The sequence below is a fragment of the Neofelis nebulosa genome, chromosome 7, assembly GCF_028018385.1.
Source record: "Neofelis nebulosa isolate mNeoNeb1 chromosome 7, mNeoNeb1.pri, whole genome shotgun sequence".
Classification (NCBI taxonomy): Eukaryota; Metazoa; Chordata; class Mammalia; order Carnivora; family Felidae; genus Neofelis; species Neofelis nebulosa.
In genome coordinates this window covers 74507601-74525070 of record NC_080788.1, presented here as the reverse complement: position 1 = coordinate 74525070, position 17470 = coordinate 74507601, and the positions used below count along the sequence as shown (strand labels likewise).

At 39.7% G+C, this 17470-nt stretch overlaps 1 protein-coding gene across 6 annotated transcripts in view; it reads left to right on the top strand.

Moving 5' to 3' along the window:
* The window catches only part of ACIN1 (apoptotic chromatin condensation inducer 1), a 34282-nt gene that overhangs the window by 2939 nt on the left and 13873 nt on the right, over window positions 1–17470 (top strand). For 4 of the 6 annotated variants that reach the window (XM_058738522.1, XM_058738518.1, XM_058738520.1 and 1 more), the window contains exons 3-8: window positions 955–1066; window positions 1479–1598; window positions 9318–9406; window positions 11125–12384; window positions 12886–13101; window positions 13592–13707. In XM_058738522.1, the coding sequence (XP_058594505.1) occupies window positions 955–1066; window positions 1479–1598; window positions 9318–9406; window positions 11125–12384; window positions 12886–13101; window positions 13592–13707 (1913 nt within the window). The remainder of the gene's footprint in view (window positions 1–954; window positions 1067–1478; window positions 1599–9317; window positions 9407–11124; window positions 12385–12885; window positions 13102–13591; window positions 13708–17470) is intronic. The other 2 variants (XM_058738523.1, XM_058738524.1) reach the window with 2 other exon arrangements.

The following is a 17470-nucleotide window of genomic DNA, read 5'->3' as shown; positions in this document are numbered from 1 at the left end:
TATAAGTGTAAGAAACTATATGAGTTAATCAGTTTATGATTATATTCCATTTATTCATTGCATTTTAGTCTTTGAAACTTTGCTTTATTAACATAGGATTTTTGCAGTAAATCTGTACGTTCTGTAATAAATGCAACCCACACTTTATCAATGTCCATTGAGTACCAAGAGATGCATCTCTACTTTAAGTGAAAATAAACATTTACCATGCTTAGGAAAGATGACTAAAAACAAACAATATTCAGATTTTTTCCCTTTTTTTGGCATTCTAGTAGGACTTGCTAAGCAAGAAGGTTCTGGGAAGGACTTGTGACAGAAGAGTGATGTGGGACTCTGTGTTACAGGAAAAAATGGGAAAAGGGATTAAGCTCCTGGATTTTAATGTTGTTACCAAGGATTTTTTCCCACCCAAAGAAAAAGGAAGTTAAAACTCTGTTTAAATGATGAATAGACATCCCTTTTCTTAATCTCTTACATAGTTTAAGTGCCGTATGTAAATTTTGGAGTTGTTTAACAAAATGATCCCTGGATAGGTGGAGATTTACCTTTTTTTATCAACAACAAAATGACCTAGTAGGAACTTGTATTTTTTCCTTTCAGTTCTTGATATTACTAAAAAGAAAAATTAGATTAACTTTAAATAACATTTTAGATTAAAATTTGGATTAAAACATAATTTTGCAGGAATTTTTATTTTAATTTGGGCATCACTCTTTCGTTGGGACTAAATATTCAAGATAAGAAATTATGTGCAGTTCCTCTTTTTGCCATCTTTTCTGAATCATAGGGTTATTTATTTTGGTCCTCACCATAATTAGAAAAGGGCCTTCCAACATTTTGATTATCTTTCTTGGGTTCAAATATAAGGAGTAGACTTTTGCTCCATGGAATTTTCTTCCTTGTGTTTTCCTGGTTTGCTTTCCTCGACTTTCTTTTTCCATGTCTTCTACACAGATTGGCGAGGAAATGAGCCAGAACAGTTTCATAAAGCAGTATCTGGAAAAGCAGCAGGAGCTACTTAGGCAGCGTCTGGAACGTGAAGCCCGAGAAGCTGCAGAACTTGAAGGTAAGCCCAGACTGTCACTTCTTTCAAGGAGTTCTTCATTCTTATTCCTGTCACTGAATAGATAGGCCAGTTTAAGTAGGCAATTTCAGGAGTAAGTCAGGCTGAAACTGCTACTTACTTGCTTTGGTAGTTAAGCCAAGTGAGTTGTTATTTACTTTTTGTCAGGGAAGAAGACACTTAATTTGACTGTTAGAAAAGGATTCCTGCCAACAGGAAGAATTATAAGTAAATTAAGCTGCCCTTTAAATGAGGTAGATCTTAATCCCAGGGAGTTTTTTCTCTATGTACAGTGCTCTCTTTAGTATATACTCTGTGTCCCGTGACTTTGCCTGATCTCCTTCGCTCCTCTACATATTCCCACATGCTGAGCCCTTCACTCCCTCCCTGCCCCGACCCAATCTGTGCTTTGCAGAAGCTTCAGCTGAGTCGGAGGACGAGATGATCCATCCTGAGGGAGTGGCTTCCCTGCTGCCTCCTGACTTTCAGAGCAGCCTGGAGAGACCAGAGCTGGAGCTCAGCAGACATTCACCCAGTACGTATCTCCCTCCCCACTGCGCTGTTTTGTCAATCCTGCGTAGTTGGTGGGGGGAGGTAGTTACGCCTCCTTTCATGCTAAGCCTCCGTTAAAGTCCCAGGGCAGTTCTGTGACATTGATACTTCACATCTGTTTGTCATGGGAATTATGTCCTTTTTGAAGTCTGCTTTCACCTCTGTGTTGTGACAACCTCTCAGAGTGTTTTAAAGGCAGTATGATTTTTCTTCGCATCTGTACCTCTTTAACCTCCTCTACTTCTGAATTTACAGGAGTCACAACTCTGTCATCTTTTCACCAGTTGTATGGGTTACGTGTTGCCCATCCAGTCACCCCCCCCAAATGGACATCTGCTGTAGTTTATTAATTCATTCAACAAATTTTCATTAAGTGCTTTTTGTATGCTAGACACATGCTGGGCACCAGGAATATAGGAGAGCAAGGACAAGTCTCTGCCCTAATGAAATGTATAGTTTAGTGAAGAGATGGACATTAGTCAGGTTATTGCATAATTATTACTGTTGTGCTCTGTGCTCTCAGAGGCAGTGCAGAATATCATGTGAGCATATTACAGGGAGCTCTAACTCACTGTGTAGGGTGGGTTCAGGCAAGGTTAGTTTTTCACATAAAAATTAAGCACCCAGTTTCACGTAGTAGGACGTGGACAATAAATATATTAAAACAATTTGTAATTAAAAGGATTGTGAATCATTTTTAATGTTAGTGGTCATGGGGAAGGTGATCACTCCATATTTAATATTTTTAGGACATGTAGAAGTTACTACCTTTTCTGATGAATATAGAATTCCTTTCTGAACATAGATTTTTTTTTTTTTTTAGCAGATATTTAACGGTAAGAGAAAAATAAGTTATTTTAGAGATCTCTTTTCTTCTCAAGTACAAAAGTAGCAGAGTCTCAGTTGATCCATTTTGCTCCTAATACTCTTTTTTTTCCCCATGATTGTAAAGCCAGAAGGGAGGGGGAAAACTCTTCTAGATTAGTTGTCAGTGTTTTCAGAAGTCAGTCACGAAAGTATTTATTAAGTTTCTGCTGTGAGTATAGGGGGCGTTAACACATTATAAAGTCTTTTTGGGAGAGGAAAATTGCACATACAGCCATCAAGAGAAGATGGTGTGCTTTAAAGTGATACATAAATAGTACAAACACATGGACCATAAGAATACAGAATAAAAGTTCCCTGAGGACTGCAGTGATGAGAGAGAGCTTCATGGAAAAGGTGTAGGATTTGAACTGAGCCCTAGAAATCAGTAGGATTTGAATTGGCTCAGAGGAAACAAGAGAGTATTTTTAGGAAGGAACAAATGCATAGAAATAATGAATGTGATATTTTTATTTTTGTATGTTTATTTATCTTTGAGGGGGGCGAGGTGGAGGGGCAGAGAGAGAGGGACAGAGGATCCAAAGCAGGTTCTGGGCTGATGGTAGCAAGGCTGGTGCAGGGCTTGTGGATTGTTTTTCTGGGTTTTTTTTTGTTGTTGTTTGCTTGTTTGCCTGTTTGTTTGTTTGTTTGTTTGTTTTTACCTATATGAGGCTCAGACTCATGAGATCCAGGAGATCATGATCTGAGCCAAAGTCGGATGCTCAACCAACAGCCACCAGGTGCCCCTGGATGTGATATTTTTAAAGGAGAAGTAATGAATTAGTGCAGCCAGAGTGAAGTGGTCTTACATATTCAAAAATAGTCAGAAGGGCTGGGTGGCTCAGTCGGTTAAGCATCCAGCTTCGGCTCAGGTCATGATCTCACTGTCCTGAGTTCGAGCCCCGCGTTGGGCTCTGTGCTGACAGCTCAGAGCCTGGAGCCTGTTTTGGATTCTGTGTCTCCCTCTCTGTCTCTGTCCCTCCCCTGTTTGTGCTCTGTCTTTCTCTCAGAAATAAACATTAAAAAAAGAATAGAGAAACAACTTGTAAGGTAGATTGGGATAATAGTGCAAAGGTCTTTGAATGTTAATTCAATGAATATGAGGTTTTTTATTCTAAAGTAAGGAGAAACCACTGAAAATTCTTAATAGGAGCATGATTTGATGAAGAACTCTCTTTAAATAAAAGAGTCTCAGTTCTGAATGTAATTTGAAATGAAAATAAGAAATGGATCCTGAAACAAATAAGGTTTCAAAAGCAAATAAATTAGAAGAGATTACTGAAGTAAATTGTAGAGCACAGCTAACAATTGCCATTTGTGCTCTTCATTGTACTGTCTACCATAAACTTCCTACCTCTGATCTTGGTTAGAATATGGATCTCATAGATGTACAAAATTTGGGCAAGATCCTCAACGAAGTGGTAGTTTGGAGTTCTAGCAGTGTGTATTTGGAACAGTGGTAATGCCTGGAGTTTACCCAGAAAATTAGATTCTTGCAAGGTTCGCTGTGTTAATCTGCCATAGGCCAGGAAACTTTTGAGATACCAGCTTATTTGGATGTTTTGGGAATCCTCTCTTTAATTAAGATTTTGATTTTAGGTTTCTAGTGACATATTTTGCTAATTGGTAGTGGCACCTGATGATCTGATTTTTTTTTTTTTTTTTTTTTTGTATTACTATTTTTAAGAATGTGGCTTCCTGGACCTTACCCCAAGAGTCTCAGGGAATGGGAGTCTGGGATTCTACATGTTTTTAAAAGTCCCCTGGTAGTTTTGTTAATCAACTCAATTTGTGAATGACTAACTGAAAGAATAATTTTTCAATATTGTATTTGATGAGGATCTTTGGCTTATATTCCAGCAATCTCCTGTTTATGTGTTATACACAAAACCCCAAATAGGGAAGAATTGGTATATAAAATCCTCCCTGCCTTTCCTTCTTGACTTCTCTTTCTACCACTTTCTTCAGATTTTTCTAAGGTATGGGGAGTCCATAGTCAGAAGTTGTCTGGACTCACCTCTAGGTCATGATTGGGTATACAGAAATTCTTATTGCCGCCATTAGTTATTTCAAAAAGAGTCCAATCTAGGAAAATACAAAAACATTTAAAAGTGGATATCAGGATACAGGTTCTTTAACAAAGGTATAGCTCTAGGAAATCTTAACTAGCCTTTTGCTTATAGGGCATACAGTCCTCATTCCTTTTTCTCGTATTAAATGTGAAAGCTGAGATTCTAGAGAAATGCTAGTTAAGTTACTTACTCAGCTGCCATGAGTCAGATTTAGGTTTGGCATCATTGCCAGTTCTCTTCTCTTAATTCCTGCTTCTCATTCATACCCAAGGATACCCTTTGTACACAGGCTTTGATGTGATCTCTAACTACCTTACTTGGGTCCTGCCAGTCCTGCCCATGGATTTATCTTCTAGAATGAAGATACTGCTTTCCTATGTGGACCTTAAACATTCTTCACTTCTCCACTATCTAGCAGCCACCTTACACTTTCTCCTGAAGGCTTCTGGCTTTGGAATCTTAGAAATCTTATATTTACTCTGACTTGCTTTTCAACTCCTAAAATACATTGGCTCCATCCTTTGCTAAAGGTACTCAGTTTCTACACATACTGTTAACATCTGGCTTAAGACACTTACGTTAAGACATCTTGTGCCCATCATAGAAGATGTCACCTTTCCCAGAAGCTTGTCTGCATCAGATCAGCTCCTTACTAAGAGCTAGAAAGTGATTCCTGATTTCTTTATTTATTTTTTTCTTTATATTTTGTATTGCTTATTGAGTTCCTATTTTATGTCTGAGGGTCCCCTCCAAGTTGTCACTTTTTTTTGCTAAACACTCATGACCAAAACTTTCTGAATGGCCCACGTCTCTTTGATGAATCAAGTGCTTCCAGAGGGTTAACATTTAGAATCCTATCACTGTAGTTTTACAGCATCTGGACAACATTATGATCCAAGTTATAAATAGCACTCAACTTTCAATAGGTAGAGAAAAATGCTCTTTGCTTGTACATAAATTTTAAAATCACAACTCTAGAACTCTTTGACCTGTATAACACATTAATCTGGCCAGCTTTATAAAACATGTCTTTTTCCCACCCCTTAAAATCACATTTGTTTATTCAGAGCATATGTGTGTTTACTGAAAGCCTGTTTTTCACCACAAAGCATTTTAGTATGGCTGTAAATATGTGTATATAATTTCTGTTTATGAATTGAAAAGAACACAGAGAATGTTTCTCAGAACTTGCAGTGATAAAAATGAGTACTTGGGATGGCTAGGCCTATGAATTTTAGCTATTTATAGGATTTGAGGAGTACTTTTTTTCTTCCAGAGGATAGGATTTTATCCTTTTAATAATATTTATTGTCAGGGCACCTGGGTGGCTCAGCCGATTAAGCGTCCAGCTTCGGCTCAGGTCATGATTTCATGGTTCATGAGTTCGAGCCCTCCATCGGGCTCTGATGCCTGGATCAGCTCAGAGCCTGGATCCTACTTCAGATTCTGTGTCTCCCTCTCTTTCTGTCCCTCTCCTGCTTGCACTGTGACTCTCTCTCTCAAAAATAAATAAACATCTTTAAAAAAAGTTAAATAATATTTATTGTCTTATTACAAAAGTATGTATTTATTAAAGAAAATTTGGAAAAACTAGAGAAAACAAGTTTTTAATTTTTTTTATGTTTTTATTTTATTTTTGGGAGAGAGAAGGAGAGAGAGCATGAGCAAGGGAGGGGCAGAGAGAGAGAGGAAGACACAGAATCTGAAGCAGGCTCCAGCCTCTGAGCTGTCAGCACTGAGCCCAACACAGGGCTTGAACCCACGAACCATGAGATCATAACCCGAGCCGAAGTCGGATGCTTAACCGACTGAGTCACCCAGGCGCCCCAAGAAAACAAGTTTTTAAATCATCCATAGTCCTACACACTAAAAAAACCTCAGCTGATATTTTGATGTATAATTTTCCCCATCTTTTCTTTGTCTGTGTATAAGCTTAAAATGCCTACAAAATTCAAATCTTTACGTTACCTCTGACCTGGTTAACTTTTTTTTTTTCTTTTTTTTGAGCATCTGGATGATTTTTTTTTTTAAGTGTTTATTCACCTTTGAGAGAGAGCATGGGCAGGAGCTCATGACCTGAGCCAAAGTCAGACACTTAACCAACTGAGCCACCCAGGTGCCCCTGCATGATTTTTTTTAAGCTTACTTATTTATTCTGAGAGAGTGAGAGAGTGGGGGAGGGACAGAGAGAGAAAGAAGGAGAGAGGGAATCCCAAGCAGGCTTCTTGCTGTCAGTGTAGAGTCCAGCATGGGGCTTGATCTCAAGAACTGTGAGATCATGACCTGAGCTGAAATCAAGAGTCAGACACTTAACTGACAGAGCCACCCAAGTGCCCCTGAGATTTTTATTTTTAAATAATCTCTACACTGAACAAGGGGCTCAAACTCAAAACCCTAAGATTAAGAGTTGCATGCTTTACCAACTGAGCAAGCCAGGTGCCTCCTAAGACATTATTTTTGAATTATTTTTTATTTTTTAAGTAGGCTTCATGCTGTGCGTGGAACCCAACGTGGGGTTGGAGCCCAACGTGGAGTTTGAACCCACAACCCTGAGATCAAGACCTGAGCTGAGATCAAGATTCGGATGCTTTAACTAAGCTACCCAGATGCTCCAAGACATTTTTTTTTTTTAGAGCAATTTTAGGTTCAGGGCAAAATTAAGAGGATGGTATAGAGATTTCCTGTATGCCTTCTGTTCCCACCCATGCATAGTCTCTCCTGTTATCCACATCCCCCATCATTGTGGTACATTTCTTAAAATTGATGAACCTACATTGACAAGTCATAATCACCCAAGATCCATAGTTTACATTAGAGTTCACTCTTAAGTTGTACATTTTGTGGGTTTGGATTGATGTATAATATGTACCCATCACTCCAGTATCATACGGAGTATTTTCACTGTTGTAAAAGTTCTCTGTGCTCTGCCTGTTCAGCCCTCCTGCCCCCAGCCTCTGCCTTTTTTTTTTTTTTTTTTTGGTTAAACTACAAAAATAACTTCTTTCTTTTAAACTTTTGTAAAGGAGCTTTATCTGAAATTAATGGAAAACAATCTTCTTTTGGTTTATTCAAATTGTAATTTAACCTATTTCAGGCCACTTAATTACTAAATTCTTATTGATTATTATAATCACATTATTTATTAATTTCCTACAGATTATCCTTCAAATGTTTGCTAGAGAGTCTGGCCTGTCATTATATATCCTAAGCACATACCCATAATGCAGGTGTTTATTCACTAACCCAGATGTAAAATGGTATATATTCAGAGATCTTATTAGTCAAGTGATGATGGAGTAAAGTTTTACAAAATATGTGCAGTCTTCTAGTTCATTTTATGTTTATTTTTTTTAATGTTTATTTTTGAAAGAGCCTGAAAGTGCAAGCAGGGAAGGGGCAGAAAGAAAGGGTGACAGGATCAGAAGTGGGCTCTGTACTGACAGCAGAGAGCCCAATTAGGGGCTCAAACTCACAAACTATGAGATCATGACTTGAGCAGGTTGGATGTGTAACCAGAGGAACCACCCAGGTGCCCCTGTTTCTTCTTATAATTACAGAAGCAAAGACTAGTTCATTTTAGTTCTTTGGTATATATTTATTTTATTTTTTTTAAGTAGCTCCGCATCTAATGCGGTGTTTGAACTCATGACCCTGAGATCAAGAGTCACATTTTCTACCAACTGAGTCAGCCAGGTGCCCCAAATTGTTGGGATATAGAAATAAGAAGACTGAATTAGACCTCACACCGTCTGTTTTATTTGCACCAATTTAAATACTTTTAGTGTAGGATATGGTTTTATGGATCATTTAAGTTTTGTACTATATTAAAATTGAGCCCAATCTAGCTAAGTATCTGGAATAATGTTTAGGCTGCTTTCTAAGGTGGTTCTCATTGATATTTGCATTGTATTCTGTGTAATATTTTAATCCTGGTAGGGAACTTAGAAATCTTTCAATCCATCTTTTTTCCAGCTTTACATGGAGTTCTTTTGAAATGACCTAGACTAGTGGTTTTCAAGCTTTCTTGAACTTATTTTTCCTTCCAAAAAGAAATCTTACCTTGAGCTCTTTATAGCCCATTTTTAAGGCCCTGTGCAGGGCTTGAAGTAATTTCTAGCAACTTAGGGCTTGAAAACAATTCATTTAAGTACTTATTTCATGAGATTGTTGTTTCACAAACTGGTTTGTCAGGCAATCCAGAAAAATGGTGACAAAATATTTTATAGAAATAAGTATACTTTGTATTTGTACATCCCTGCTAAACAGTTTGAAACCCCTAGTAGTTATTTTACATGTATTTATTTGAGTTATTTGTAATCTGTGAATCGGCTTTGAGATACTGAAAATATTCCAGACATGCATAGCAGGAATTATCAATAAGACCTTGACTCTTAGAACTTGATATGGTCTTCTGCTTAGAAGTCAAAGAAATTGATACATATATATATTGGCTAGCTCATATGCTATGATTCAAAAAAAAATTTTTTTTAATGTTTATTTATTTTTGAGAGACAGAGTGTGAGCAGGGGAGGGCCAGAGAGAAGTGGGAGAGACACAGAATGTGAAGCAGGCTCCCGGCTCTGAGCTGTCAGCACGGACCCTGATGCTCATGAACCGTGAGATCATGACCTGAGCCGAAGTTGTACGCTCAACCAACTGAACCCCCAGGCGCCCCACTCATATGCTATGATTGATTGAATTTTAGAAAGCAGCCTTGAACGAGTGTTTACGCCATGAGTCTGACTTGATTTTCTTTCGTTTGATAGGAAAAAGCTCCTCTATTTCTGAAGAGAAAGGTGAATCTGATGATGATAAACCAAGGAAAGGAGAAAGACGATCATCCAGGGTCAGACAGGTAATTCAAATACCTCTTAAAACATCTATCACCTCTTTGGGTATTGCTTTGGCTATCTTCTCCTTCTCTTCCTCAGACTTTTTCAGAATTGGTGTCTCTTTAGATTTCTGTAGTTATCTTCTTTCTCGTCTCTATCATTTTTTTTTGCTTTGGTTTTTTTAATTAAAAAAAAATTTTTTTTAACATTTATTTATTTTTTTTTTTTTAATTTTTTTTTTTTTTAATGTTTTATTTATTTTTGAGACAGGGAGAGACAGAGCATGAACGGGGGAGGGTCAGAGAGAGAGGGAGACACAGAATCCGAAACAGGCTCCGGGCTCTGAGCTGTCAGCCCAGAGCCCGACGCGGGGCTCGAACTCACGGACCGCGAGATCGTGACCTGAGCCGAAGTCGGCCGCCCAACCGACTGAGCCACCCAGGCGTCCCAACATTTATTTATTTTTGAGACAGAGAGAGACAGAGCATGAATGGGGGAGGGTCAGAGAGAGAGGGAGACAGAATCCGAAACAGGCTCCAGGCTCTGAGCGGTCAGCACAGAGCCTGATGCGGGGCTTGAACTCATGGACCGTGAGATCGTGATCTGAGCTGAAGTCAGACCCTTAACCAACTGAGCCACCCTGGTTTTTTTAATTTAGATCTGCTCTGGTGTTCAGATTTCTAAGCAAATCTGCATAGAAGCAAATATATAAAATTAAGCAAATATATAAAAATTAAAATTTAATTGTGAAAATTAACAGGCTGGTTTGTATTTCTAAAATACATTATTAGAAAAGATACAGTTATTTAATTAAAACTTTAAAGCCAGGGGCACCTGGCTGTCTTCAGTCGGTAGAGTATATGACTCTTGATCTCGGGGTTGTGAGTTCAAGCCCCATGTTGGGTGTAGCGATTACTTAAAATCTTTAAAACAAACAAAAAAAATTTTAAAGCCATATGATACAGTATTAAGTGAGCAGAATACAAAAGGATATTTGTGGTATAATTATGAGTATGTAAAAGAAATAGTGGGGAAAAAATTAAATATACCAAAACGATAAGAATAATTACATTAAGTGATGATATGTCAGTTCCCCCACCTGCCCTGCTACTTTCTAGATGTTCAGTTTATTTTTATTTATTTATTTTTAATGTTTGTTTATTTTTGAGAGAGAGTGTGAGCAGGGGAGGGGCAGAGAGAGAGGGAATCACAGAATCTGAAGCAGGCTCCAGACTCTGAGCTGTCAACACATCCGGACGTGGGGCTCAAACTCACAGACCGTGAGATCATGACCTAAGCTGAAGTCCAACACTTAACCAGCTGAGCCACCCAGGCATCCAAAGATGTTCAGTTTATTTTTAAAGCTTGAAACTAAAAACTAGTAGCAGTTTCATTATTGTATTCCTTTTGGTCACTATTTTGATGCCTGTAAGAGCTCGATAAGTCATGCTTGTTTACTGAGACACTTGTTTATGTTGCTGAAAACACGTGTCTTTGAGTTTCTCCTTCCTATGTATATCTTGAGATACTTTTCTCCTCTGTTGATAGTGAGCAAATATACTTGGAACTATTGTATATCTTTCCTTTCCAGGACACCTGGTTGGCTTAGTGGGTAGAGCATGTGACTCTTAATCTCAGGGTTGTGAGTTTGAGCCCCAGGTTAGCCATGGAGCCTACTTTAAATAAATAAACAAATAACTATCTTTTCTTTTTTTTTTTTTTTTTTTTTTTTTTTTTTCAGGCAAGAGCAGCTAAACTCTCTGAGTGCAGCCAGGCTGCTGAGGAGGAAGAGGACCAAGAGGCACCTTCCAGAAATCTGCGGGTCAGAGCAGATCGAAATTTGAAAACGGAGGAGGAAGAAGAAGAGGAGGAGGAAGAGGAGGAAGATGAGGAAGAGGAAGAAGATGATGAGGGACAAAAATCTAGGGATGTACTAGTCCTGAAACAGTTTGAGGAAACAGAAGAGAGGGAAGAGATACCCAGAGCAAAACCAGAGGAGGTGATAGATGAGAGATCCCAAACCATAAGATCCCAGGAACAGGAGGGGTTAGAGAGAGGAGGGAGAGTTACAAGGTCCCAGGAGGAGGCCAGAAGAAGTCATATGGCCAGACATCAGCAGGAGAAAGAGATGAAAACAGTTTCTTCTCTTGAGGAGGAAGAAAAGGAAGTAAAAATTTTAAAAGGCTTCGAGGAAAAATCGAAATCCCCTTCCCCTCCTCGACTGACTGAAGATCTGGAGAAGGCCCCTCTTGTGCTACAACCAGAGCAAAATGCCAGTGAGGAGGAAACTCCCCCACCTTTACTTACCAAGGAAGCATCTTCTCCACCATCTAATACACAACTCCAGAGTGAAGAAGAAATAGAGCCCATGGAAGGCCCAGCTCCCCCTGTCCTCATTCAGCTGTCTCCTCATAATACAGATGCTGAGGCCAGGGAGCTATTAATATCTCAGCATACTGTCCAGTTGGTGGGAGGCCTGTCTCCTTTGTCCAGTCTTGCAGACACCAAAGCAGAATCTCTAGCAGAGAAAGTGCCAGAGGAGAGTGTCCTGCCTCTAGTTCAGAAAAGCACACTAGCTGAATGCTCAACCCAGAAGGGTCTTGAAACTGAGTCAGAAAAATCTGCTCAACCACTCCCTCTAAAAATTGAGGAATTAGCACCGGCCAAAGGGATCACTGAGGAATCTCTGAAACAGCTGTCTTTGGAACAGAAGGAAGGCAGAAGGGCTTCTCATACTCTTTTCCCAAGCCACAGATTGAAACAGTCAGCTGACTCATCCTCAAGCCGGTCCTCCTCTTCATCCTCCAGTTCTAGATCAAGATCCCGCTCTCCTGACAGCTCAGGCTCTCAATCTCACTCATCTCCAAGATCCAAGCAGAGAGATGGATCTCGGGCACGTACTCACACCAACCCTCGTGGTAGATCTGAGATGGACTCCAGATCAACGTCAGAGTCCAGGTCACGTTCCCGTTCCCGTTCAGCGTCAAGCAACAGCAGAAAAGTAAGTGTGGGAGAATCTTGGGTGCATTGATGTTTTTTTATCTTGTACTCCAGTGTTTTTCAACCCCAGGAGAACCTATTATAGTTCCTGGCAGGAATGGGAAAAACTATTTTTACTCCCCAGGTCACTTTCCTATCATCTCTGAGTCTGATTTTCAACTCATTGATCCCTAGAGTTCTTTTTCATTTTTTGAGTCCCTTTGATTCCGAAGTTGAATCATTTACCCGTCTCCTTCATTAGACTGTAAACTTGAGGATATGGACATGCCTTTTTACATGTGTATTCTAGTATCCCAGCATCTCAGCACCTTAGTTGGGACTTAATAAATAATTTGGCAAATACTCTAGGAAGTCCAAGAGATCACTAACTCAAACAAGAATAAACATAAGAGACAGAAGGGTCTAAAGTATTAAACTGAGTCAGCAGAAATTGGAAAACTCAGTGATGTACTAAATACATAATCATATAAAATAATTTGCTTTATGTGCTTCATTTCTTTAGTCTCTGAGCCCTGGAGTCTCCAGAGACAGCAGCACCAGCTACACTGAAACCAAAGATCCCTCTTCTGGTCAGGAGGTTGCAACTCCACCAGTGCCACAACTGCAGGTCCTTGAGCCAAAGGAGAGGACTTCCACCTCATCCTCTATTCGAATGAGGCGTTTAAGCCAACCTGAGCCAGCCGAAAAGCATGTGACCCAGAGGTTACAACCTGAGCGGGTAGGCTGTTATGCCCCCTCCCTAGTGGGAGATGGAGGATTAGGCATGATTTTCCCTTTTGTGTTAGCTGTAAAACTGAAAGGTTGGTCTGGATAAGGTTCGATAGAAACGTTGATATTTGGGGACACATGGAAGATTCCACTGAACTCCGTTCCGGCTCCCTGGTTCATGAAAGCTCTATGTGAGGCTAAGCAGCAAGGTTCTCATCTCTAGGGCTCCCAGAGTCACTTCTGTAGAATGTCTCCTTTTTTTCTGCCCCAAAGGAAGCCTTTTCTCAGTTCTCTCAAAAAAATTCTAATAAAATGATTGCTGGCTTGAAGTGGCATTCCATTCCACTTTCTAAACTAAAATAATGAAGATATATAGGGCTAAGTGTGGAGCTGCTACTGTGTAAGTCCTGCTCTGCCTTTTACCAGCTCCAGGTTAAAGAAAAGGAACCAAGCAGATTTAAGTACGTTGCTATGTTGTTTTGCTATGTTTGTCCTGACAGGGGAGCCCAAAGAAGTGTGAAGCTGAAGAGGCAGAGCCACCAGCTGCCACACAGCCCCAAACCTCCGAGACCCAGACTTCTCACCTACCAGAATCAGAAAGGATTCATCACACTGTGTAAGTAATCGATCTTGTCTGGGGTATAATAAGGAACTGGGAGTGAGGGGTAGTTCTTCACTCCCTGGGGTTCTTCGACTACGCAGTCCTAGTTTCCTTTTAAAACAGAAGGCAGAGCTTTATCTGGACAAAGTCTAGGTTTCAGTTGTCACATTAAGAGCTGCCACGAGAATTCTTAAGGTAGTCTGAAAAGTGGTGGTTAGAGCATAAGGAAACCCATTTCTGGGATCCTCTGACCAAAATAGTCAGGTCCTTTAAGGAACAGGTGGTAGGGACTTTGGTTTCCAAACTCAAGACAGTGAGGGAGTTGACTCAGGTCAGCTTAACTCAATCTTTAATTCACGTTTACCAGCTACATCTGAGCCTGGGAACACAGTTTAATAAAGGATATCAAAAGTCTACTGAGAAAGGCACAGGGGGTTTGCTTTTGAGTTTTCGCTGTTTTCCCTGGTTGTTAGCTGTCTTTTTATTAAGCATAATCCATCGTAGTTTTTACTGGATACGATACAGCAAAATATGAAGTGTACATGAAGGAAGTCAGAAGTTTATTTGGGGGCCCCGTAAGACCCTTGGATTGATTTTTGCCATTTATATAATTTGAACTTTTTATTCCTTGTATTTATTTTTAGAAAAATACAGGTAAGAACAGGTATATCATTCAGTATTCTGAGCTAGGTACTATAAATTAAGAAGCATTTGAACCCAAATTCCTGGCTTCAGAGTCCCATGGGAAATGAAAAGCAAAGCATTGTGGAAATAAGATTGCTTAGCTTTTGGACATCAAGAATCCTGTACTGCTTTAGTGAACATCCTGTGTAGACAGTTGACCTAAAGTTGTTCCATGTTGGTTTTATGTCGTTTTAACACTAATACTACCAGTATGATTTTCCCTTTTATGTAAAAGTCTAATAATTTACTCTCTTATGAGAGTTTCGGACTATCTTGCCTCAGATTTTGGAGGGTGGTGGGCAGGCGACTGATTACCTCATTTCCTTATGACTTTAATACTAGTTTCGTACTCTATCTGTATAGTTTTTGCCTTGGGATATACCCTTGCTGCTGTTCAGTCTAATGGTCTTGCCTCTGCTGCCATCTTGTGGCCATTTTTTGGTTTGAATGTCAAAAGTTCACTCGACTTTGAAAAGTTTTTGTTTTTCCCTTTGGGGATGGGTACATTATCCTTTGGAGAGGGGTTTTTCTTCTAGGACCATAAAGTGAAAACCCAGCGGATTCTGGAAGGTGTTCAGGATTCCCCAGCTACACCATCGATGAGGAAATGGGGTGACAGCTTCCCTTCCATATCCATCAAGCAGAGATAATACCTGCCCTCCTCTACCCCATCCCATGGGCGGGGGAGGGGGGGGGCGGGGTACAGCATGTCCTTTGTGTAATGGCAGTTTCAAAGTAGGTGTTGACAACTTGCTACTAATTGGGCCTGAGGAACTGCCTCCTATGCACCTTGAGAGGCAAGTAATTTTCTGAAAAGGTTTTGTTTGCCCTAATATTCAGTTGGTCTGTGAGATCCTGGCTACAAAACGGCACTTGATGCCATTTTGAAACATCTTTATTTCTGTACTTTTGCATGTAAGCCTGGGACAAGTGAAGCTTGGAGTCATATAGAGTTTTTCTCCCCACATAAAGGTGGCTTTGATCTTTCATTTTACAACTGAGGCAAGCAATCTAGTTACATTGATTCCAACAAGGTGATAGGCAAGTGGCACCTTGGGCAAATACTGAGATTGTCCATTGTTGCCTAGGCAAGCTTCAGTGGAGCAGCCTATAGATTAGAAATGCAATCTGGCCTCAGGAGTAACTCACACACATCCCCTTTACTTACTTTCCCTCTGCCTGTCTTCCAGATGGTCTATTCAGCAGCCTAATAAAAAGACATGCCCAACGGCCAAAACCTGTAGGCTATTCTGGCATTGGATTTGATAAATGAATCTTTGAGAAAAGTTTGCCTGCATTTCTGGAGGCTCAACCGAATCACAACACTCCTCCTAGTCCTTCACCCCTCTAGAGTCCTAGTGTTCAGCCTGGTGGCCAGTTTTAAAAGTGGGATCAGCAGTGCTAAATGGAAAAGACTATTTGTGGCTTAACCTTGGTTTTCCAGTGTGTCTCAACAAGAGAGCTAGGGCCTGTTGATTCAGTAAAGTGTTAAAAAAAAAAAAAAAAAAAAAAAAAAAAAGACTTCATGGACCTCTCAGCACCTGGAAGAAATTGCCTAACTTTTTCCATGCTTTGTTAAATCCATTCTGATTGTGTCCTGAGGAATTCTAAATTTATGAGGTAAGGTATCTTGTCATTGCTTGGAATAGTAATTTGTGAGCCCTCAGTCCTATTTCGGTTGGGCTATGTTCCAAAATCCAATCTTTGCCTGCTATGGATATAACAAAAATGTCCTCAGCAGAAAATAATGCTACTCTCTTTTACATTAAAAAAATAGAGGGGAAATAAGAACATTCGTGTGGGCAGCTGTATCATCCAGCCGTAGTTAATTCAAACTTGAATTTTTCTGAATACAACCTTCCTGAGGACACAACCCTTGCAGGCAATAGCAGTTTTGGACTTTTGGCTTGCCTGAGTATGAAGGAAGGAAATGGTCCTTTAAGCCAGTATGACAGCGTAATGGTTACTCTCCAGGGGACCTACAGTGCCAGTATGCAAATGATGCATAATTTTAAAAAGTAAAATGTATTATTCTCAATAGCGTTCGCTCACTGAGAAATGAGGATCTAAAGACATACTCCCCAAATCATTCTGTTCTTGGTTATCTTGGAACTAGTATGCTCCTACAGGATTATGTATTTAAGTCTCACTGCCTGGGAGTAGTCACATCCCGTTATTTCTTAGTAAGTTTCATATCAGGTCTTTAGCTCATGAGTGTTCTACAGTAACTAAAATTGAGACATGTATGCCTGTAGAAATTTCCTTTCCCATCAGTTTCTCTGAATCTTGATATGAACTGTAATATGTTACTAGTCTCCAAGTAGTTTGGTTCTTCTGGCCTGCAAATGCTTTGTGTGCTCTTTAATTATAGATAGATATCTCCGACCCCCAGCCCCCATGCAATTTCACAGATTTTTCAAAGATATCAGAAATATTTGTGCAAGAACTTGATGTGGGAAGGGAGATGCCTGGATGCTTTTTGTCTAAAAGGGGCTACAAAGAAAAGCTGCATGGGGCTCTGACAAATAGCTAACAAGGTTTTGGGACTGGGCCTGCAAGTAGATTGAGCCCCTTTGGGGGGCAATTTGAAGGATTCATCTTTTTCTTATGAAAATAAAGTCTTGGGAATCTTGGATCCCACAGAATTGTTTGTGGGGAAATAGATGGCACAAACTCACTGTGTCTTAAGAAAGCCAAGGATAACAGGTAAAATTCTTATTCTTGAAAAAACGAGATAGAATTTCCAAGAAAGAAATATTCTTCCTCCAAGGAAGCCACTTCTGGAGAGGCATATTGGCACCCCAAACTATTTTAGGACATTTGATGGACAGGGAACATTTATCTGAGGATGTTGGAAGCTAACATTCTTCATGAGGTAACATTTTCTGTAGGAATTCCATCTACAATAATTTTTAAGAAGAAAACTTAGGGGAGCTTGTCTGGCTCAGTCAGTAGAGGGTGTGACTCTTGATCTGGAATCAAGAGTTTGAGCCCCACATTGGGCATAGAGCTTTTTTTTTTTTTAATTTTTTTTTTTTAACGTTTATTTATTTTTGAGACAGAGAGAGACAGAGCATGAATGGGGGAGGGGCAG